The 23645-nt window shown below is 30.8% G+C and overlaps 3 protein-coding genes, 3 non-coding genes and 1 pseudogene across 6 annotated transcripts; 5 read left to right on the forward strand and 2 right to left on the reverse strand.

The window, feature by feature from the left end:
* Positions 1-6783: 6783 nt before the first annotated feature.
* Positions 6784-6875, forward strand: LOC125609703. Its single transcript, XR_007339852.1, has one exon. It is a non-coding gene; the product is annotated as a small nucleolar RNA U61 (small nucleolar RNA).
* Positions 6876-6944: 69 nt separating this feature from the next.
* On the forward strand, positions 6945-7034 carry LOC125609705. The gene has a single exon (XR_007339854.1). It is a non-coding gene; the product is annotated as a small nucleolar RNA snoR14 (small nucleolar RNA).
* A 31-nt stretch (positions 7035-7065) lies between these two features.
* On the forward strand, positions 7066-7158 carry LOC125609701. The gene has a single exon (XR_007339851.1). It is a non-coding gene; the product is annotated as a small nucleolar RNA Z101 (small nucleolar RNA).
* A 70-nt stretch (positions 7159-7228) lies between these two features.
* Positions 7229-7314, forward strand: LOC125609702 (annotated as a pseudogene).
* A 2199-nt stretch (positions 7315-9513) lies between these two features.
* On the reverse strand, positions 9514-10936 carry LOC111205063 (peroxidase 20). Its single transcript, XM_022700407.2, has 3 exons — positions 10539-10936; positions 10246-10437; positions 9514-10143 (listed from the first exon to the last, which is right to left on the reverse strand). Exons 1-3 carry the CDS (start codon positions 10866-10868, stop codon positions 9550-9552), a joined length of 1116 nt encoding a protein of 371 aa, XP_022556128.2. The 5' UTR covers positions 10869-10936; the 3' UTR covers positions 9514-9549.
* Positions 10937-11133: 197 nt separating this feature from the next.
* Positions 11134-12162, reverse strand: LOC111205065 (glycine cleavage system H protein 3, mitochondrial). The gene is made up of 4 exons (XM_022700410.2): positions 11928-12162; positions 11765-11853; positions 11501-11671; positions 11134-11410 (listed from the first exon to the last, which is right to left on the reverse strand). The coding sequence occupies exons 1-4, from the start codon at positions 12160-12162 to the stop codon at positions 11282-11284; spliced, it is 624 nt and encodes a 207-aa protein (XP_022556131.2). The 3' UTR covers positions 11134-11281.
* A 1020-nt stretch (positions 12163-13182) lies between these two features.
* Positions 13183-14918, forward strand: LOC125575056. Its single transcript, XM_048780618.1, has 7 exons — positions 13183-13366; positions 13455-13587; positions 13664-13743; positions 13825-13903; positions 13967-14076; positions 14243-14307; positions 14588-14918. The coding sequence occupies exons 1-7, from the start codon at positions 13271-13273 to the stop codon at positions 14679-14681; spliced, it is 657 nt and encodes a 218-aa protein (XP_048636575.1). The 5' UTR covers positions 13183-13270; the 3' UTR covers positions 14682-14918.
* The last annotated feature ends 8727 nt before the right edge of the window (positions 14919-23645 follow it).

Genomic DNA, 23645 nt, shown 5'->3' on the forward strand with positions numbered 1-23645 from the left:
CAACTCAGGAATCAGGATCCAAAACAACTTACATACAACTTACATCAATTGGATGCTTCAGAAACTTCTTTGTACTTTGGAAAAATTGCATAAACTTCACTAATCTCAGCATTTTTATTTTCATATAATGGAGACTATGTGGATTTTTGCATCATATTAAGACACCAACTAATAAAAAGTAAATTCTCTTAAAAAGAGAAAGTTTAACTAATAAAAATATCTTTAAACAATGAAAGTTCTAAATCATAAATGTAAAAAAAACATTAATATGAAGTAATCTCTCATATATAAAAAGGTTTCATTGGAAAGTTTCTTAAGCCATATTAATAAAGATTTAGCACTACCAATAGTAACATTAAGTAAAAAAACACTCTCAATAAAATATGTCAAATAAATATCATAAATGAGTTCAAAATTGTTAAAAGGTGTTAAAAACATATAAAATGGTCTCATTTATTTAGTTTTCTCTGTATTTTTCAAAAAGAGAGTTTCTAGAAAAAAAAGTAAATTCTCTTAAGAGGAGAAAGTTTAACTAATAAAAAAAATATCTTAAAACAATGAAAGTTCTAAATCATAAATGTAAAAAAAATATATGAAGTAATCTCTTATATATAAAAAGGTTTCATTGGAAAGTTTCTTAAGTCATATTAATAAAGATTTAGCACTTTCAATAATAACAGTCAATAAAAAAACACTCTCAGTAAAATATGTCAAATAAATATCATAATTTTTGTATTGCTGAGTTGAATTTGAAAACAATTTGTAGAAAGTAAGTAATATTCATCATTTTGTACATTATATTATAAATGTAAATTATTATTAATTAAAACATCCACATGCTTTTTGTTATGCAAAGATTTATCGCACCTAATCGTGTACGTCATTATGAAACTTTTCTCAAGCAGCTTCACCTCTATAGCCTCACCAACTTCTTCGCGAAGAAGAACGTAGGTCACCTACCAAAAATACACGAGTTGCTTAGTTGATTCAAAATAGAGACGGAGACAAAGTATTTAACGAATACATCCATAGTGGAACCCCAATTTGGTGCTTTAAGAGAATAATCACAAACAAACACATACATTTACGTGCTTTATTTTGGAACACCAACTTTATTTTATATTTTAAATTAAATTATATTTACTTTGGTGTAATTATCAACTATTTATTCTATTGTTATTTTATTAATCTATAAAACCAACTTATACTATTTTTCTTTGACCTAACCAAATACAAAACAAAGTAATACAATACAATCACCAACCACTATCAAATGGATAAAAAATCAATTATCAACTCATCAGAAAACAAAACATACAAATCCGGCGCTAAAAAGGTTTCATTGGAAAGTTTCTTAAGTCATATTAATAAAGATTTAGCACTTTCAATAATAACAGTCAATAAAAAAACACTCTCAGTAAAATATGTCAAATAAATATCATAATTTTTGTATTGCTGAGTTGAATTTGAAAACAATTTGTAGAAAGTAAGTAATATTCATCATTTTGTACATTATATTATAAATGTAAATTATTATTAATTAAAACATCCACATGCTTTTTGTTATGCAAAGATTTATCGCACCTAATCGTGTACGTCATTATGAAACTTTTCTCAAGCAGCTTCACCTCTATAGCCTCACCAACTTCTTCGCGAAGAAGAACGTAGGTCACCTACCAAAAATACACGAGTTGCTTAGTTGATTCAAAATAGAGACGGAGACAAAGTATTTAACGAATACATCCATAGTGGAACCCCAATTTGGTGCTTTAAGAGAATAACTAGATTTTGACCCGCGCTTTAAAAGCGCGGGATACTTTTTATTTAATTTTTTAATAGAAATTTTAACTTCAAATATATATATGTATATATATATATATATATGAACTTATCAATTTAAAGTGTATTAAAATGTTGGGCATTTACCTATATCCGAATCTGAACCTGAGCCCGGTCGGAAAAGCCCTAACTAAAATTCGAATCGAAGTAGCAAAATATCCGCGGATATTGAATTAAAAGAGATTGAATATCCAAACCGAACAGGTAATATCCAAGTTCAAACGCATTTTCGAAAATAACAGAGCATATGTATATTTAACCTTGTATTTTTAGTTTACTTCTCTTATTTTATTCAAAAAATTTATATTAATTATGTAAATGGGTAAAAATCATATAATATACATATAATTGCGGACAAAGTGATTTGCTATTCATTTAAAATGCATGTTAAGCTTCTTGTTTCATTCATTAACAAAAGTTGAATTCAAATTATCAAAAAAAAAACTAAATTAGTATTTTTCTATTTTCAAAATTTTGTTGCCAAACTTGATAAACGTTCAACCTATTAAAATTTTAAATAATCAGCTAAGTTACCTGTAATTTTTTAAGTATAAGCAGTAAGAGTGATGAATAATTTGATTATTTTTTTCAAAATCTAAAATATTCAGAACCCAATCCAAAATAACTGAACCCACTAAAAATACCCGAACCAATATCTAAAAATACCTAAACGGATTCTAAACGCCTATACCGAAGTACCCCAAAATCCAAAATATTCAATCAGAACTCGAACAGGTATCCAAACGCCCATGCCTAAAAACATTATGGTCCTCCATATACTATTTTAATTAAAATAATTGAAATTATTTAAAATTTTAATTTAATTTTTTATAACTTTCAAGTTTAACTTTTTAACTTAAATTTATGAATAAATATGCAATTTTATTTTGTGATGTATATCGTTTATGTTTGTGGAAAATAATTTTAAATATAACTGCCAAACTGTATTTATATTTCTAGGTCTTAGCCCGTATGACTGAAACCGTTATAATATTCTTTTTAAATATATATATATATATATTTGATACTATTAAATTAATTTATATTTTTAATATTATAAAACTGAATATGATGATATATTTCCACCTTTGATTTGATATGCTCTATTTTATAATAAATTTATTATAAATTTGATTTGATATGTTTGTTTAGCATATTTGTATTTGATTAATATTTTGTTTCTTATTTAATATAATAATTATAAAATATGCATGCAGATTTGTATGTAGTGGTGATAACTTTCAAAAATTTAATCCAAGAGATCCTACTTGTCTAGCTATGGCGGTGACGTGATTCGATTATAAAATGCAAATCTGCATGCATGTTTTATGTGTTTTAAAATATTTGTAACATAATGACATGTTTGATCATATTAATTTTGTATGTTCTTAAATAACATGAATTTTGGAGATGAAATTTTCGAAAATGAGATATTTTTATTCATAGAAAACTAATTTAAAAATGTTATTAATAATTTTTACTTCTATAAATTAAAGCTTATAACTTTAAGAAACTATTAAATTTATAATATATTAGTCTTATTTTTCATTAAAAATATATGTTCATATATCATTATTATTCATTACCTAATAAATACTAATATCATTATATATCTTATATTAACTAATAACTTTTTTAATTTAATGAGATTAAATTGCTTATAATGTGCTGTTATCGGATGCTATTAATACCCACTTTTCAGAAGAAAAAAAAGTCAAAAAATTGGTTATAATGTATTTTTATAATTTGCGGTTTGATCAAATGATTATCTTATGAGTAATGGGGGCAGTGAAATGTTATCTAGTAATTTTGTTTTCTTCTTAACCCATTTGTATTTTTTTTTACGTCAAACGGCTGATATATTACTCAAACTTGAAGTGGTCTAGGGAATCAGATCGGAATAGAAAAACCAATTATTTTAGATTATTACAAAATTTATGGATTCAATTAATTCTGGGCCATAAAATCTTTCGAAATATTTCAAAATGCCTAAAAGGTCTAATAATAAAAACTTCTGAAAGTTAGTGTCTCGGATTTTTTTAATATAAATCAGATTTGATAAGGTTAATGCATTTTCATAATCATATCTCATAAATTTAAGATTTGTTAACATATATTTGAACATAGAAAATCCCAAAAACAATTGATAGTTAAGCTTTTACAAACGAATATTTTTGTTTGCAAAATATTTTTTTTGTTTCCTTTTACTATTCACATTTTCTATATAATTATAATTTGAAGGAAATAAATTTACATAATCAGATGTGTTGCGATTTATTGGGATTGTTGTTAAAACTGGTGGAGAAAAATTCTATCACATATTTAATTTCTAAATTATTTCTTTTGTGGATATATTAAGAATATATTCTAAAATAATAACTTATGAACAAATGTGTTAACATAAATATTATAAAAAAATTACACATATATATATATGATGCATATTTTGATGGGGTTGGTATATATTTAATGTTTCAAGAACATTAAATATGGTTTAAGAGGCATTTTACTTACCCAGTTTTAGTGGTTATCGACAATATAAAAAGAGAAATACGGTGAACCTCTAGGTTCACCAACCAATAGTGATTGAGTATTTGAAATTTGATATCTTTTAAAAAAGGTACATTAAGGTTTTGATGTGTTTTCAAAAAGGTACATTAAGGTTTATCTATTCACCAACCATTGAAATTTGATATCTTTTTAATTTATTTAGTTTTGATGTATGATTTAGGGTTTAAAATTTTCCAATGGTTTACGGTTTATCCAAGATTTAAGGTTTATAATTTAGGGTTTGGAGTTTAGAATTTAGGGTATAGGATTTAGTATTTTGCTAACATTTTAACAATATTTATTTATTTATTTTTTTGTAACTATATTTATGTATTTTTATTATTTTATTTTAAAAATTTATATCATATTTGGAAATTCAATTTTATTTCCTTTTTTTAAAAGATATCAAATATCAAATACTCAACCACTATTGGTTGGTGAACCTCTAGGTTCACCTAGGGGGTGAACCCAAGAATTTCTCATATAAAAAACTGAATGGTTTTGATTTTTTTGTAGAAAACTGAATGGTTTTTATTTTATTGTTATGATTCTCGATTTTCAAAGTGATATCTCACTCTGTGGTTCGTATTAACTGTATTCAAAATATGTTCTATGCTATGCAAACTAACTTTAATAAATTGTTATGATACAGATACGCAAAACTAAAGTATAGCTAACCTGTCCGTAATGTACTAACATATACCGTCATATATTATGCAAAAATTTAATCAATGAAATAAATATAACCTGCATCAATTCAACCATCACCATAAGTTCAACATGGTCTTCAACAATGGAATGTCTAATCATTCAACCATCACCATGGAATGTCTAATCATTCAACCATTCAACATATAACGTTCACGTTGTAAACTGATATATATATCGATTTCAATTAGACCAGAATTAGTTAATGATTTATACGGTTCAAATCAAATAAAACAAAAACGTACAAACCAGAAGCAAAGTAATAAACCTCAGTTAAGCGGATTCGTCAGCCGTCTCCTAACACCCATAGCCGCAATCTTTCAAGCTACCTCCCTCCAGCCAGCGTTGTGATTCATTCTCAGCTCGTTCTCAATCGGTCACTCCGGCGGCGATAGCTTACGAAAGCGTTGGGTTGTAGAATCCACCGATCGGAAACCACAACCACGACGGAGCAAGAAACTACCCAACTTCGCAAAACTCTGATTTAGCCTTCTCCTCGACTTCTCGCCGTCCTCAACAGAATCCTCACATGAGAATAAGAAAAATAAGATCAAACCCGCCTCTGCAACATGTCTAACTTCACCTCAACCAATTCACCTCACCTCACCTCACCTCACCATGGTCGTAAAAGAAGAGCAAAGGGAGAGCGAGCGAGCCAAAACACCACACCAAACTCGATCTATGATGGTTAAGATATGCTTTAGTGATTTGATTGAAAAGGATAGAGAAATAAGGTAATATTGTTGGAGAGGAGAACCTTTTTATCGATGAAAGAGAGAGATAATAGGGCAAATATATATTTTGTTGGAATAAAAGGAAAAACATAATTTAACAAAAATCATAGCTTTAAAATATTTCAGTGGCATGGCTCTGTAAATACTGTTGAAACAGGAGGGCACCTCAAAAAAGAGCCTTCTGTTTTAATAGTATTGATCACAAACAAACACATGCATTTACGTGCTTTATTTTGGAGCATCAACTTTATTTTATATTTTAAATTAAATTATATTTACTTTGGTGTAATTATCAACTATTTATTCTATTGTTATTTTTTTAATCTATAAAACCAACTTATACTATTTTTCTTTGACCTAACCAAATACAAAACAAAGTAATACAATACAATCACCAACCACTATCAAATGGATAAAAAATCAATTATCAACTCATCAGAAAACAAAACATACTAACCCGGCGCGTAGCGCCGGAATACCACTAGTAATCTTATAATTTTAAGTTAATAAATGTCTGAGTTGCAAGAGAAAAAAAATCTGATGGAATCATATATAGTTTAGTTATTAAAATGAATTCAATACAAATGGAAGTTTAAAGATTATCCTGGTTTAGGTTATTTCTAACCATGCATCATCAAGTTTTCTAACCATGACTCGAATCAGAAATTAATCAATTATCATAAAATTATCATAAAACCCGGTTAAAGACGAAACTGTCAACAAACAAAGCCCAGACTCAGAGGGTCGGTGGGAATTTATTAATAAGCCCATAAAAGGCCCATTAGGTGTATTAGGGTTTTCCTCTAATCTCGTCTCAACTAATGTATATATACGCTAACATAACTTCTCAAACATATTGTGTTCCGTTTCATTATTTTTGGTACTTATCATCTTGTTTTTTCTGGTTTTAGCTTTCATGGTTTGATATTTTCCGTCCAAGTTTTAAAAATAAAAGCTGTGATGAAAAAAACCGTGTGCCAGAGATGGAGTCTTTGTTCTCTATCGCTGACGGCTAAACACAACCCTCTAAGAAGTTCTGAGCTTTTTCGTTTAGATCTTTTATTATTTTATCAATTTATAAACAGAAAACTGTTTTGAATTTTTTTTTCTGAGTCGAGGTGACGATAGAAATTTCACAGGTCTGTCAATCCCCTGAAAACATTTTTGTGATGTTATTGTGATATCTCGACAGGTTCTGATCGGCTCATAAAAAAAATTGTGTGTTTTAATTGAATCTGGGAGTATGATGAATCCCATTAAACAAATGGGTTATTTGCCACTGATTTTATATTGATGTTTTATTCACCTTGGAGAACTGACTCCCAGATTCAAAGTTTTCAACTTTATATTTTTTCAGTTTCAAAATTGTTTATTTGTAAGGGTTTTATATTGTTTTAACTGGGTATATGATGAAATTATATTTCATGGGTAATTTGCGTCTGAATCTTCTTGATGCTATCTTTATGATTTTCTGATACCCTTATTTGAACCTTTTACAGAAGATCATTTAATTAAATTTTCTGTGAGTTGCAGTTTTAAAAGATTAGTTTATTTGTTTAATAGGAGAGAGCGATGATAATGATGATTATGACAACATAGAACAATCCAACTCTGACAAATTCTGATGAATTTTACATCATGCACTACCATCTGAATCTCGCTCTCCCTATTTGATTTGTTAAAAGCTTATATTCTGTTTATTCGTTTTGGTTAAAAGCTTTTATTCGGATTATTGCAGACTAATTGCTTGTCATGTTTTCAAATTGCTGAAAGTGGAAATCTTTGGATAGTTGACATATTTTCTTTAGTAATCATCAGAATTATCTGCAAGGACAGTTAATGAGTTACTGGAAGTAAGCAGAGGTTTATTAGCTTCCTGAACTAACCGATCCAACCCAAACATAAATTATTTAATCTGCATTCAATAAAGAGGTTCACTAAATCACATAAATCCAATAAAAAGTTTACAAATGTTTGCACTCTAGATTTTGAAGTTCAACTGTTAACATTTCAAATAATGAAATTTGTTTTATTAACATATTAAACATCGAACTTAAAAATAAAATAAATATTTTAATTAATTTAATTAACAAATAAAATAATTAGATAAAAATAAAACTCAGTATAAATTGTAAAAATTGGTACATATTCAGGAAAAATCAATATAAATAAAATTAAAATTTTTAATAAATAATAATAAAATTAAAAAAATTAAATAACAATTCTAGAAATTCAAAAATAAGATTAATTAACTGTAAAAATCAATGAAAATTAGTAAAATAGGAAATTTATAAAAATGTAGAAAACAATTATTTTAATAAAAAAAAAAGCAAAAATTAAAAATGAAAACCCAAACCTATTTGGCTTTTAGGTAGCATATGAACATTTTGGAGCTTAGAGATTTAGACTCAACAAAGCATTTAAAATGTAAAATTTTGTGAACTTTTTTTGCCAGTTTTGCAAAAGAGGATTGAGCTCAAGTACATTTTTTTTATTTTGTTTTCCTGATTTTTTTGTAAATTTCCCATTTTTATGTTTATTTATAGATTTCTACAATTTATAATTTTATTTTTAATTTTAATCGGTTTTCAAAATTTATTCTTATTTTAGTTAGATTTTTGAAATTATAATTTTTTTTATTATTATTTTTGAATATTTAAATATTTAAATTTTATTTTTCTTGATTTTCCTGAATTTTTATCATTTTTTAGAATTTATATTAATTAAAAAATATATATTTTTTTTAAGTAAACTGTCATGTCACCGATTTTACCCGGTACTCCTTCCGTTTCAAATTATTTGTCGTTTTAAATTTATGCACATAGATTAAAAAACATTTAATTTTACATATTTTCAAAGTAGAAGCACTTTTACCAATACACCTAACCATATATCAATTGGTAAAAAATATATAGTAGAAATATTTTCAATAATTTTGTATTGAAAACCGAAAATGACACTTATTTTAAAACAAAAATTTTATTTTAGAATGACAAGTTATTTGAAACAGAAGGAGTAATGAGTAGTAACTGGTCACAGTTTTGACGTGTGAAACAAAGAAAGTTAATTTTGAAGTTTAATACTCCCTCTGTTTTTTAAAGATGAATGTTCTAGGATTTTCACACTTATTAAGAAACCATATTAAAACTTAGTTATTAATGCATAGTTTTTTGTAACTTTATATTTCCTATATTTTTAAACCAATAGGATTAAAAGAAATGTAATTAATATTTTTGAAACACACAATTTTTCATTATTAATTGACAAAATATGCTTTGAAAACATGAAAAATACATCTTTTAGAAACAAAATATTTTCCTAGAACATCCATCTTTAAAAAACAGAGGGAGTATATATTGAAACAAGTTTCATTGCTTAAAGTGTTAATAGTTGAATTTCAAGGTTTAAAGTGCAATTTTTTGTCAAATTCATGGTTTTTTCATGCTACTTTCCCCTTTTAAATTCTTTGAGTGGAGACTAAAATTTTGAATTGAGTAGTAGAGTTGCTGAAAAAATGGATTGATTAGGTGAAATAATGCCATAAATGTAACTAGAAAATAATATTGCCACTTGAGCATGTCCACATGAACTTCTATGTTGTTCGTTTAAGGATCCTTTGATCAATGAAAAATCCGTTAACCAAATAATCTTGGCAAATTTGTAAAATATGCAAGGCCACATGAGTTCCAATATCAATTGGATTGTTTAGTCCTTTTATTCAAATATTAACAAATCTACAACTCTCCCTAATCTCTCCTTCAATACCAGTAAGAACATTGATATTAGCCATTTTCAACATAGATTCCACAAAATCCAGAAAGAAGAGCTCTTGATTCACCGCATATTCCCAAACCTTCCTGAATACCTCTCCTTCATGATCTTCACTAACCAAAACGTTATCCGAAATCAACAACCCTCTTCCCTTCAAAAGATTGATGTAATAATGGTTATCAAAGTAAGCAGGAGTCTGTATATCCAACGGTGACAGTTCGTTGTCTCGGCTAGAGTCTTTGCACTGTGACCGTAGGATTCGCCTGAACGTGCTGTGTCTTTTGAATTCATCGACGTAGAATGTTTGCAACATGTTTGGTTGATTAATGCGTTGCTTGAAGCTCACGCATCTCGCGTTACCTATCGTATGAGCGCCTGAAAGAGCTATGAGGTCTTGAATGTCCAGACCTTGTTGCTTGAAGTTTATGATGAGGCCTTCGAGAGAAGTGTTTGGTGCGGGGATGTATTGGTTTGCGCCGGCGAAGCTGGCCTTGATGGAGTCTCTTCTCCCTAAGTAAACTTCCCACCATGGTCCACCTCTCTAAAAATACACCAATCATTTTCGTTTTCGTTTTAGGGTTTGACCCGTTAGGTTTTCTATTTATCAGAAACACCAGTGAGGAAGAGTAATGGGGAATAGTACCAGGAAGACGGAGTCACGAGCTGCCATGGTGATGATGTCGGAACAAGAGACGGTTAAAGGACAAGCTTCTTCAAGGAGGTACTTTATGTAATCGATAACTTCAAACCCACGCAAAGAGTTCACGTTTGGAGTTGCTTGTTTCTCACTCAATATATCTCCATGTGTATCCAAGAGCACAGACGCATCACAACCCTAAAATAAATCAATCATACGACATGATAAACCAATTTTAGCCTTCTTATACACCTTTGATTATTATTAAAGTAGGTTAAAATCAGAGAGTGATGTCTAACCAAGACAAAGCAGTCGTGGAACTGAAGACGGAGAAGAGAAGCGGCCATGCGAGGATCTTTGAGAACAGCAACCTCAACGTTGTGCTTGACGATTTCTTCTGCTAATGGGCAACTCTCTTTGTAGAAACCTTTCACTAATGCTCCTCCAAAGTCCCCCAAAGCTGTGGTCGTAATGGCAGATACCACGATTAAAGAGACCCATAGCTTCATCTCCATTGGAAAGTTATGTCCTGTGTAATGTGTTTCTCTGTACGTGTGTGTGCATATATGTGTGCTTAGTGTTTTACTTTTCTTTAATATGTTACCTTGTGTCGTTACATGCATTTTCATGCCAACTTTTACCAATTTGGAAGTTACAGTATTGTCAACTAATGTCAAGGTAGATACAACCAATAAAGACCTAACTTGCCTGGTAGGATATAAAAAATAATATAAGATGTTGGTCAAAAAGAGTACGTGAAACTAATCACTTTTTTGAGAATAAAATGACGTTTAAGAAAAAGTAATATGTTGGCGTGACAAATGACAACGTTTGTTGTTTCGAACAAATTAAGTCTCTTATATATGTTAACAAAAAGAATCATAGACTATGGTGTATAAAATATGTTTGTGATATTAAAAACCAACGAACCATACATTCATTGGTGTGTTGGTTATGAAAATATGCATGAGAACTGATATACTTTTAATGATTTTTTTTATAAGGAAATTTGGAACATAGAAGTAGAGATAAACCCTCCTAATTAATGAGCAGCGTCTTCCTCCTCGCAGAACTTGGTGTATTCCTTTGAACCCATCAAAGATTCTAACTCTGAGGGGTTGCTAGGCTTCACTTTGATCATCCATCCATCTTCATAGGGGCTTGAGTTAATCTACACAAAACACAAATGGTAATTAGTTTGCTTTACATGTTGTCATCAACTGAGACGTAACTTACTACTTTCTTTCGTTTTAAATCGTACCAAGCCTGGTGCTTCTGAGAGCTTCTTGTTAACCTCAATGACTTCACCTGAGATGGGAGATAAGATCTCACTTGTCGCTTTCACACTCTCCACTGCTCCAAAGCTTTTCTCTTTGCTCACTGAACCATTTTCCTCTGGCAGTTCTACAAACACCACTTCTCCTAAATGGTCCTGCAACATTTATTGTTATTTCTCCTCTTTTCAGCCAAATCATCTTTACATCATTCCCCAAAGAGATAAACTCTTTTTAAGTTCCTATGTTACCTGAGCATGGTCAGTAATACCAATAGTGGCAACAGAGCCTTCATGTTTAACCCACTCATGTGAATTTGCATACTTCAATCCCTCCAGCACTAAAAAGAGAAACCTATCAACAACTTATGACAGAAGCTATGTAACACACAACTATATACATAATCACAATCACCTGAAGAGAAGCATCTAGAGATGGAGAAAGCAGGAGTGAGCTGAGACTTGGAGACAGAAGAAGAAAGCTTGAGAGCGCTTGCTGTAGAAGAAGCCCACATTCTCAGTGCCATTTTTGTTTTTTGTTTCTTTGCTTCTTTCTTGCTCTGTGTTTTGTCTTCTCCAAACAAATAGGAGATTTTAAAGATATTCTTTCTGTTTTTCTTGTTGTGTTCTATCAATGACATGTAAGGCATAAATTGAAGGCCTCATCCTATGCCTATGGTGTGTATTAAAAGTGTGACCCAAACCTTCTCTACTACTCAGAAGCTCTTGCAACTACTTTTAAAAATTCTTTTTTCAAGTTTGGGGCTCTTACAAAAATTATGGTTCTTTTTACAAGTGGCTAATTCCTACGTACTAGGTGAAATTAAAATGACCACATCTAACTTTCTTGTCTTATAAATCATGTGGTGTTCGTTAGAACGGAATGTAGTTTTTCTTATGCACATACATCATTTTGTGATCATTAGATTGTTTTCACTGAAGTTCAGTATTCCCGGTTATCTCAATCCAACCGGTTCGAGATTTTCATTCTACCACAATGCTGTTTCCTACATAATCTAGTTAGTATCTTTAAAGTTTAGTCATCATTGTCAAAAGATCTTTAAAGCCAAAACAGTTGTGTCGTTTTAGAACAATAGGTTAGGTTAGGTGATGGCCACTGTCCCATAACTCTCTACTAAAACCGCGTTCTCAACAGCGCAAAACTCTATTTAAAGGTCTATCTATCACTCGTTCTTTTCTCTCATTGTCTGAAAAAATCCATGAGTAGACAAAAGCGATTAGAATCTTGATTCTTCTTTTGAGCAATCTCTTTTCCATTTACCTTCGTTCTAATGGTTCCACTCCCAAATAATTGTAATGCCCTGATGAGATGGCGTCAGGGAAAATGGGAAAGATTGTTGATCAGAAGAATCACACGAGATTCTTTGACATCTCCTCAAGTGCTGAGTTTCATGGAAGTTGGGTGTTCAACAAAATACAAAAGGACAGACCAAATAAGTGAGTGTTCAACAAAATACAAAAGGACAGACCAAATAAGTGTCTGTGGTGACAGTGATACAGAATACCAAACCCATCAAATGAAACATTTTATAATGGGTTTGGTGTTTGAGTTTTAAGGTTACAACTCCCAACGTGAACTCTCTGAAACACTTCGGGGTTAAAGTATAATTAATTAAAAATACCAGGCAGATATGCAAATAGAAAATAAATAAATAAACTCAAATCGGATTCTACCGTCGGAGAAATAACTCCAATCAATCCCCAATTGGAAACCCTAACCATCAATTTCTCGAAAAAATGAGCAGCAGCGACGATGGCACCACCGTGGAGATCACCCACAAAACCATCGGCCCATCTCGTCCCTCTCGAATTCGAGTGGCGTCTCGTATCAAAGTATGGAACTTTCTCATTCTTCCTCTGTATCTCGCTATACTGTGTGTAACGAAGTGGATTGATTGATTGATCATTGGCTGATTCTTAGGTTCGTGATTTGAGGAACGCGATTGCGGAAAAGGGTCGGTTTCCAGTGGCGAATTTGAGGATGATTCTCCGTGGGAAGGCATTGCAAGACGAGGAAGATGGAGAGGATGTATACGTCACGCTCAAGGACGAAGGTACATAAAGGTTGAGACTTTCGTGTGTCTCTTTTGAATGGGTCTTTTGATTATGCATTTGGGTTTTGTTGTGTAGATTCGTTGACCGTTGCTGTCATTCCAAAAAGACCAGTTGGAGTTGAGACATATGATGATGATGATGATGACGAGGAATTGGTCTGGTGTTTTAACTCTTGAAAGAATGTTTCTTTTTTTATTAGTTTCTGTTCTTTTTGTAATCTGTTTTTGGCAATGCAGAAGTTTAAGCTCCCACCATCAGCAAGCAGGGGGAAGAGGAAGCTTTACTACTTTCTTCGCAACAAGCTGAAGCTTCCCGGTTAGTTCTTTAATCTTTCCAAGAATGTTTGAAACACTAATTCACTTGTTTGTGATGTTCTAGATATCATTCTGATGGGACTCTTCTCTTTAAGTCTAAAGATGTGGGCTATTATCACCTTGTGGTTTATCTTGGCTCCTATTGCCCATCGTTGGGAACTAGGCCCTATCTTTGTAAGTCCTCTTCATCTTCAGTGTCTGGATTCTTGAATAAGGACTCTTGTTTTTGCAATGCCATTGGATATGCATCTTCTTGTGTACATAGATATTATATACTGTGATCACTTGGCTCACATGTTCTATTTTGTTTGTGTGGTTTCTTCGTTATCATGGGTTTCAGTTACTAGGGACTGGCTTCTCAATCATCTTACTCAACCTTGGTAAACGACAACCCGGTGATGTCAGGTATATACATATCTAAAGAAACTTCAGCCTCCGTTGATCTTCTTGAGATAACAACGCACACTTGATTTAAGGAAATATGCACACTTTGACTTCGTAAATATCCTTGGTAACTTATTAGACATAGGGAATAACAAAAGCTTAGGATTCTGGAAGCATATGATTCTTCAAGTAGTCTAATTAGCTGGAAAGTGGAATCCTCGTATATTGACTTTCGAGTTGTGTAAATATCTTCTCTTTGGATTACAAGGAACTGAATAAGTTGGGTGTCTTTCTTTGGCAGTGCATATTCCATATTCAACGAGGACTTTAGAGAGCTTCCAGGTACATATAATGCAGAGCGTATAGACCGTGACATACGAGCAGGCCATATATGATGCAAGATTGCACATTGGCATGACTAAGATTAACATCAACGGTGGAACAGAACTTAATAGCCAGTATGCAACCAAAAGAAAAAGATCAGATGTTTTTGTCCCATCAGATTGAGACAACACAAAGCATGACAGTACTTGTACATGAGATCTAATTTTGATATTGCAACATTATATATTTTTAAAAATATGTATGATATCATACTTTCTGTCATATTATGATTATTATGTGTGGGAAAATAAGCTCTAGGTCAACTTAGGTCCCATCAAACTTGATGATTCTTAGGTGTGAATAAATCCAGTAACCAAATCTGTCTATCTAGTGATTCAGTTGGCTTGACGCTTTTCACCTTTGCCAATTTATTTCCTTTTTTTCCATGCCTTGCAAATTAAAGAAACACAAATTATCTCAAAAGTCTATGAAGTATTGAATTAGGATTACATTATTAATATTACACAAAAAGTCATGCTTTGAAGTACATACATCTAAAGTAGACGCATTTCTGTTTTAAATTCAAAATCACTTTTGCTTTTACAGATTTGTTGAAGAAAAATTAAACCTAAACACATGGTATTTTCGTGGTAAAATTATCTTTGAAATTGCGTTTTCATGGATAATAAAAACTTTTGTATTTTATAAAAGGCTTTCTTAGCTGTGACATGTGAACTGTGAGTGGTAGTTGGAGTGACTTTGCCAATCCTTGACGGCACGTTTTAGGGAAAAGGTCAAACTTCTCGGTTATCTACAAAATATTTTTTCTACATTTAGTATAAGTTATATTTTTATTAATATTAACTCGTGAAAGATGATAAGTTGTTTTAAACTTCAATAATGCTCTAAATGATGGATAATTTTGAATATTACAAATTATGAGAAATATTACAAGACGATTTTATAGCCGATAATTCTACCTGCCTTATGAGGATTCACGTCTAACTGCATCATCATGAGCCATCTTATGAGATTCATGTCTGACGGTACTTTTTACGCCATGCCGAAGATCTCCTATATGTTTTTTTCCATAAATCTGCATAATTCACCTTTACTGGTATTCGAAACTCAGACCTGTATTCGAAATTCAGATCTGATGGTGTAGAAGCATTAATGAACTCTTAATCAAATAAATTTGAATATCTGTAACCTTTTTTTTATCAACAAAAGTCTGAAAATCTTGATGAACAAAAAAGAAGTGTTTAAAGTAATAGGCCAAAATTATTTTAAATGAAAGGGGATAAGACAAGAAGTCGTAGCGGGGAAGGGAATCCGACAAGTATGACGTCGTTTCGGCGAAGGAGTCTACGAGGTGGGTTCCACTTGTCAACACCTAGTTGACTATTGTTCTTTTATCTTCCTCTCCGTGGGCCCTACGCTGCCTAATTGTAATTAAGTCAGCCATTATTACGACTAGTTTTCATCTAATTAAAAAAACTATAGAGACTGACCATAATCATAACCTGACGTGAATATACGAAAACTGATTTTTAGTATGAAAACATGCACTTTTCCGTGCAGTGTGATACATGTCATGATTATTTAAATGAGAAGATATATTGCCATGCATATATGAATTTGATTATGAATTTGATTTACATGTTTTATTTACACCACCTCATACATGATTTATGATTAATTGTTATAAGTGCATTTTCATTTAATTTGTTTTTTTACTTCAAATTCAATACGACATAAACCGTAAATGTTAGTAGTAACTTTTTAAATAAATGCAAATATGGATTTCAATCAATCCATAAATGCTCATAACTACTCCCTCTATTCCTAAATAATCTATGTTTTAGAATTTTCACACTTATTAAGAAAACACTTAAAATTTTGATAATAAATGTATGATTTTCTGTGTTTAGCTATTTCCTATGATTTTTAACCAATCAAAATTCAGTAAACACAATTAATGTTTTTGAAATTTACAATTTGCCATTATTACATACATTGAAAATGTAAAATATAGATCTTTTAGAAACAAAATATTTTTCTAAAACATGGATCATTTAGGAACGGAGGGAGTATTAATCAGTGCTATTAATGTGATTAGTGATTGTTTTTTATCAAAATTTTGCATTAATTAACAAAATACCTTCACAGCAATAGAATCCAATAGTAAAGGTTATAAATCTCAAACTGCATTTAACAGAGGGATTGAAAAAAAAAATCACACTCCTTCCGTTTTTTTATATACACCCGAAACCTAACGCACACCACGAAAAAGGCACGACACAAACTACCACAAATCCTTTGAACGTAGACGTCAACAAACCAAGACAAACTGATTGTATCAAGATTCAAGATAGCTAATCTCAAAACCAGAGCAAATACAATCGAGATCACCCAAGCCAACAACCGTAGAGTCTAGGAGCAAAATAAAACAAGCCACAAAATGTCAAAGCGTTTCCTTAAATTTATTGACACTAGAAACTGAATCGGAGGTATTAAGATAAACAAGGTATGTATTTTGGGCATGCTAGATGTGATATCTGCGAGCGATTCTAATAATCTGATCATGCCATAACGAATTGTCAAATTTCTCTGAAGTGGTCTGTTATTGGATTAACTTAACTTGCATGCATGATTTCTTCAAAATAACACCAAGCTTTCAAGCTTGCTTCGTTATATTTCGCATGCAACAAACTAATTGTTATGCGAAATTACAGAGAATACCACCTACTTATTATTTTAAACATTGATGTATATTAATTACCACCTACTTATTTTAGTTTGTGTTGTAATTAACAAACTAGATTTTGACCCGTGCAACCGCACGGGTGTTTGTTTTCACTTTTCTATACATAAATTATTGTTTTAGAACATAAGTGGTATATATTTTTAATGTTAATCATATACTTAAATATTTATATAACTATTTCAAATACAATAATTTTATAATTTACATGTTATAATTAATTAGTTGTTTAAACCTTATGTATTTGCCACTTCTTATTATATATTTATCTTATTGTATTTGCATTTAGTTATTAAGCAAATTAATATATTCATGAGAAAATATATTTAAAAAATATTTTGTATTTAATTTATGCTAAATTCTGACCCGTATTTCAAAACTGGATTTCTTTTTACCAATATTTTTATGCTTATTCATTTTAGATAATTTATTATTATATATATAAAAGTGTAAGATATGTTAATTTTTAGACATGTATTATATAGTTTGTTAATTTTAAGTCGTTCTATCATCATATTATATTTTATATAAATATTTTATATTTATGAAAATAAAATTTACAAATTTATCAATTGAATATAATTTTATCATACTTATTTTAGTATAATAATTATATTTTAACATGATCATGACTATAAAAATAGACAAAATAGGTTATAATTTATTTATTTTCATTTCTAAACGATAACTTAAAATACATTAAGTTATTGTTTAAATATTACACAGATTTATTAGAATTTTTAAAATATAATATATAAATATATATTATATTTAAAATGAAAATATATTATGATTAAAGTAGTTACAAAGATTTTATATTATTAACTTTAAAGAAATACATGTTAATTTTTATACATGTATTATATAGTTTGATAATGTTAACCCATCTTACCAACATATTAGATTTTATTTTTGAACATAATATTTTATAATTACAAAAATAAAATATATAAATATATAAATTTAATACAATTTTATTATATTTAGCTCAATATAATAATTTTAATTTAATATGATTGATTATGATTATATAATAACTAAAATATTATAGATTTTTTATTTTTCATTTTATATAACTGAATATATTAATGTATAATAATATTTTAAACTAATTTTGAAATTAGTGAAAATATTTAAATATAATTTCGAAAATGAAGATCTTTTAAAAATCTTTTTAAACAGATTTGTTAGAATTTTAAATTAAATATATTTATATTTAAAATGAAAAGATATCAAAAGATACTATGATCAAAATATTTTAAAAATTATATTTATTATTAGTCTGAATTAAAATATAGTATGAATTTCTATGAATATGTCCATTAGGTCCATTTTTTTAAAAAATCACACATGAATTAAGGTTGTGACTTCTGTTTTAATATATAAGATTTCAAGAAAACAAAAAAATGTAGCATAAAACCGTTTTATGTTAATTTTGTCGTGAGATCAATAGAAAAATGTCAAATAAATATAGGAATAATGAATTTTTTGTTTTGTTGTATTTGCGTATTATTAAATTAAATGACAAAGCTTAGGATTCTAAGTCCACATCTTATACAATAAAGTTGGCTTGTCTCTCTCCTTAAAGAGCCACGTCACCATGTAGAAGGGGGCTTTTTGCGACACGTGGCGGCACCTGGATCGTTCTGTTTTTCTTTCTTTCTGGTTTTGTTTCTTGCCGGACGACTGAGCTGGGCTTAAATTGGTTGAGATACTGGCCCAAATATTTAAGGATGTTTATTATAAATACGGTTTCGGTTTATATATATGTTCTCTTTTTCGGTGGATCATATTATTGAGAAACATAATATATAGTGGATTAAGGGGGTTATCCATAACACTCGACCCAACAACAAATTATATTGGAAAACATATTTATGCAGAAGATGACAAAATTAAAAATCGTCTCTTACTTTTCTTTATTCTAAGTCACAGAAACTACAGAATCTTCCCACTCAATGAAAGCATACCAACAAATAATTAAAAAAAGACTTTAAAGAAAAACAATAAAATAAGATGAAATATAAGAGTTGATCGTTTTTTTCTTTTTCATACAACATAATAAAAATTGATGGACTATAAAAACGTTATACAAACTTTCATTTCTCTTAATGAGAAGTCAATATATTCTCTGCTTAGCCATTTCCTTTATAATTCAAGCAGCCTTCAATATGCAATTTTTTTTTTAAACACGATATAACATTTAGTTTACGGTGAAAAACTATATCTCATGTAGACTTATAAATTGTTAATTACATTAATTAAGTACTCAAACTGGCTTGGAATATACTTTAAAAAAAAACTAAGCTCATAAACTAGAGTTAGGAGTGTTCACAGAATTGGAAAAATAGCCTGTTGTAATCAGCCCCTTCAGATTACATAAAACGTTCACACAAAAGCTTTACCAATCAACATAATAGACATTAATGTCGAATAATTACAGCAACATGCGTTACCTTCCACTAACACAGTAAAAACTAAACAGTCACCGCTGCTCTTAGTTCCTTCATAAATAGACGTGTGAACCAAGCACCTTACCGAAACATCTTCCCATACAAACACAACTCACAAATCTCACACCAGTCCCATGGATCAGAAAAGAGCAAAGAAGCAGACTCTTGACACCATGCCAGAAGACCTGCGCATGGTCATTGTTTCTAAGGTGGGGGCTAGCTCTGCATTGGACTACTTCAATGCGATCGTCGCGTCCAAAAGCCTCTACTTTCGTTTTGACAATCGCTTTATTGCTAAGGTTCTCAACCTCTCGCCATTGGTCAAGAAACCAGCCCTAGCAAAGAGATACAGATCGTTGATGGACAGCTGCTTCAGCGCCAATAACGTTGATGCTAACTTTGTGACATGTATGCTTCAGGTTGACTACTTTGTTTTGTTATCATGTGTGGCATTTAATGTACCTTCCTTACATGTGTGCTCCAGTACTTCTGACTCTCGAAATCAATTCTTGGGTATGCATCACCTCCGCATAGCATCAAAGGCTGGTCACCTCCAAGGAAGGTACGTTTATGGAGTTCTCCTCATGGCCATCGGCCAAACTGAGAAAGGAGTAAGAATCATCAACAAATTGACCGATGAGAAGGGTATTAAAGCAGTGGAAAACTGCATCAAAGAATTCCCGCTCTCTCTGGACCGCCTGGACCGCAACGTGAAGGATATCTACGTAACATCCTTTACCAAGATGAAGCCAGATCATCAGTGCCATCCTCCAGAGATCAACACAGCATGCTCAGAATGTTACCACTTCTTTTTGATGACCGAGTTCTTTGAGATGATGATAGGTCTCAACTCTCCAGATCTCCGTCATTCTTCATCTCAACAAGGTTCTAAGGACGTTTCCATTACTTTGGAATCCGAGCCGGAGATCAAACAAAGCGACGATACATCAGATGGAGACAGTTCGGACGCAGAACCTGCATCCTATTTCTGCAACCTAAGCCTAAAGTATTTTGCATCTGAACCACTCCGGATGGTGGAACAACACACGTACTTAATGAGGTCGTGCTTAGAACACAACAATCCGGAGGCACACTATATTGAGGGGATCAATCAGTTTTTCTTCCGTAAACGGCGAGTCAAAGGCCTCAGACACCTATGCCGCTCGGCCAAAGGAAAATATGACAAAGGCACGTACCTTTGTGCTATATTGATGTTGTGCACAGGGAAAATCAAAGAGGGGAAAAGGGTGCTTGATACATTTGACTGGGAACACACACTTTCGACTTCTGAACGTAGCTGGAGAAAAATAAAAATAAACGCTTAGTGTTTATCGTATTGATCCAGAGGACACGTACCTACACAATATGGCCAGACTCAAACCCCCTAGAAGCTCTGACCTTCAAAACAATAATCATCAATACAAGGATTGCTACTACTTTTTAAGAGTGGAGAAATTTGTACAATACGTACATCATAGATAAATTGTTTTGTTGTTCATTTTTCTTTCAGTTTGGTTTCTTCAAACTTTATTTAGGCAAAAATGGCTTTTAAAAAATAAATACACTCTATTGTATTCATCCCTACATTAAAGTTTATTATAAACCAAAAACAAATAAAATGGGACAGCAACTTCACTATTAAGCATACAACCATATCATCATTTGTGGCACACAACATATCCAACACTTTCACACATCAAGATATACGAACCCGGCGCGCAGCGCCGGAAGGCCTCTAATACCAAGATATAACGCTATCATCGATGACAAAAGAAGAATAGTTTTTCCTAATCAAATGACATAGTCACCGATGACAAAACCAGAATAATTTAACTTTATCAAATTCCATTTTATACTTATTAGTGAAAACAACAATGAAGGATTCTTTGAAATTTAGCCAAGAATAGTGAAACCTGTGAAATACAGCTCCATTCAGTTAAACTTGTACTTTGATATGGATCGGTCTTAATTTATGGGAAAGCTGTTAAAATAACACATTTTTATTATTTGCAAACGTAGTTATTATTAGTAGGGCCTAAATATTAGCAGCATGTAGTGTATGTTTAAAACGTGAAAACGAGATGTATAATGATTTACCATTTAATGATATACAATATATTTAGAGAAGTGATATTAATATTAATTTTGAAAATGTGTAAAATAACTATATATTTTTTCAAACAATAGTTTTTAGTAGAAAACAGATGTCAGTAGCTCTAGAGTATAACTATTATCTCACAGAAATCAAACTGACACTGACTTTAACTGTCACTTAACCCACTTATACTGCATTTGTAACGGTTAAGTTCGTGTTGTTTATTTGTTGATTCTAATTGCAACACTAGTCACATAATTTTCCAACGTATGGTAATTTGGTAACGGACGCAATACTGAATTGTGTCTGACAATTGACACAAAAAGCAAATATACTCATATGCGTTACTTATTGAGAAAGTAGTAAATGGCAAAAAAAATTGGCTGAACTGGTAAGATGTTAGTTGAATTGTTTAAGTTTTTCTTAGAAGACAGAATTTGTGTGAACAGTTTGAATCCAACGAACTGAATGTGAAAGAAAAAGTATGAAAAATGTGAAAATAAGCACGAAAAGTATGAAAAATGAAAGGAATATATCGAATAAAAAAGTTTGAATGGAAGGGAATATATTGTTGTAATGTGAATGAATAGTAAAGTTCTCATGAACAGATAAATATATGGTTGAAACAAGCGCTTTGTTTATGTACTAAAGAATGTTATTTTTTTGTCAACATGTACTAAAGAATGTTATACTTTAAACTTTGTAATTTTCAACGATGTTATATTTTCATGTTGCTTATATGATGATTAAGTTGATTAATTATTCTTAATTTCTCTGAAGTTGGGTAATTAAGTATCTAAAGAGGCAATGTTTTCTTCTTTAGTTATAATCCCAAATTATTTATCAGATTTCTACTTGAAATATTTTCAGTCCATTGTATCAATTTGTGTATATTTTAGTAAAACCCCACACCAGTATTAATTTGGCCAATTATATTTTAACTGGTAACTTATCTTATAATTTTTCTTTTTCTGTTAAAAACTTATCTTATAATCTATTTTGTGGACTTAAAAGAGAAAACCAAAGGGTATAAATGCGAATTCTCATTGTCCCGGAGACCGATGAGCGCGAACAAAGCAAATGACAAAAGGCTTTCCTAATATAAGAATCCTTTAAACCAGAGGTCCCGAGCCTAGGTTTACTATTTTGACCTTTTTCCTTTTTCTTTTATTTTTCCAGAGGAAGTTAATACTTTCCTCAGATTATGTTTAGTTCAAAACTGTTTGCTACACATATATGTAGCTCCAAGTAATAATTCCAAGTTTAGAACTTCATTAACGCGACGTCTGGTGAGCTAAAAAAATCTTACTATCGTGACCACATCGAGTTATCCTAACTATAGCAAGTTGATAAGTGAAAACAAAGTCAAAATAATTTCCACTCTGGAATTACCATTTATACTCCTGATAAAAGGAAGAAAGTCAACAACTAGTCAACTACAACTGCGCTAATGTTATTCCTTTTTGGTATTTCTCATGTCCGAATATCACTAATTTGCAATTATACATTCGAACAAACTGAATTTTTCTACTTTAAATTAATTATTCTGGTCAAAATCTTATAAAAGAGGGTTTTAGAACATTTCAAGGGTGAACTTGTAAATGAAAGAGAATGTTGATGGTACTTACGTAATCGAGCCAAGAAAAAGCGAAAAAAGAGTCAATGTTTCCCTTAATTCAAAACCACTAAAGACTTAAAAAGAAAACATATTTAAATCCCAAAG

Source organism: Brassica napus, chromosome A5 (genome assembly GCF_020379485.1).
Source record: "Brassica napus cultivar Da-Ae chromosome A5, Da-Ae, whole genome shotgun sequence".
Taxonomy (NCBI): Eukaryota; Viridiplantae; Streptophyta; class Magnoliopsida; order Brassicales; family Brassicaceae; genus Brassica; species Brassica napus.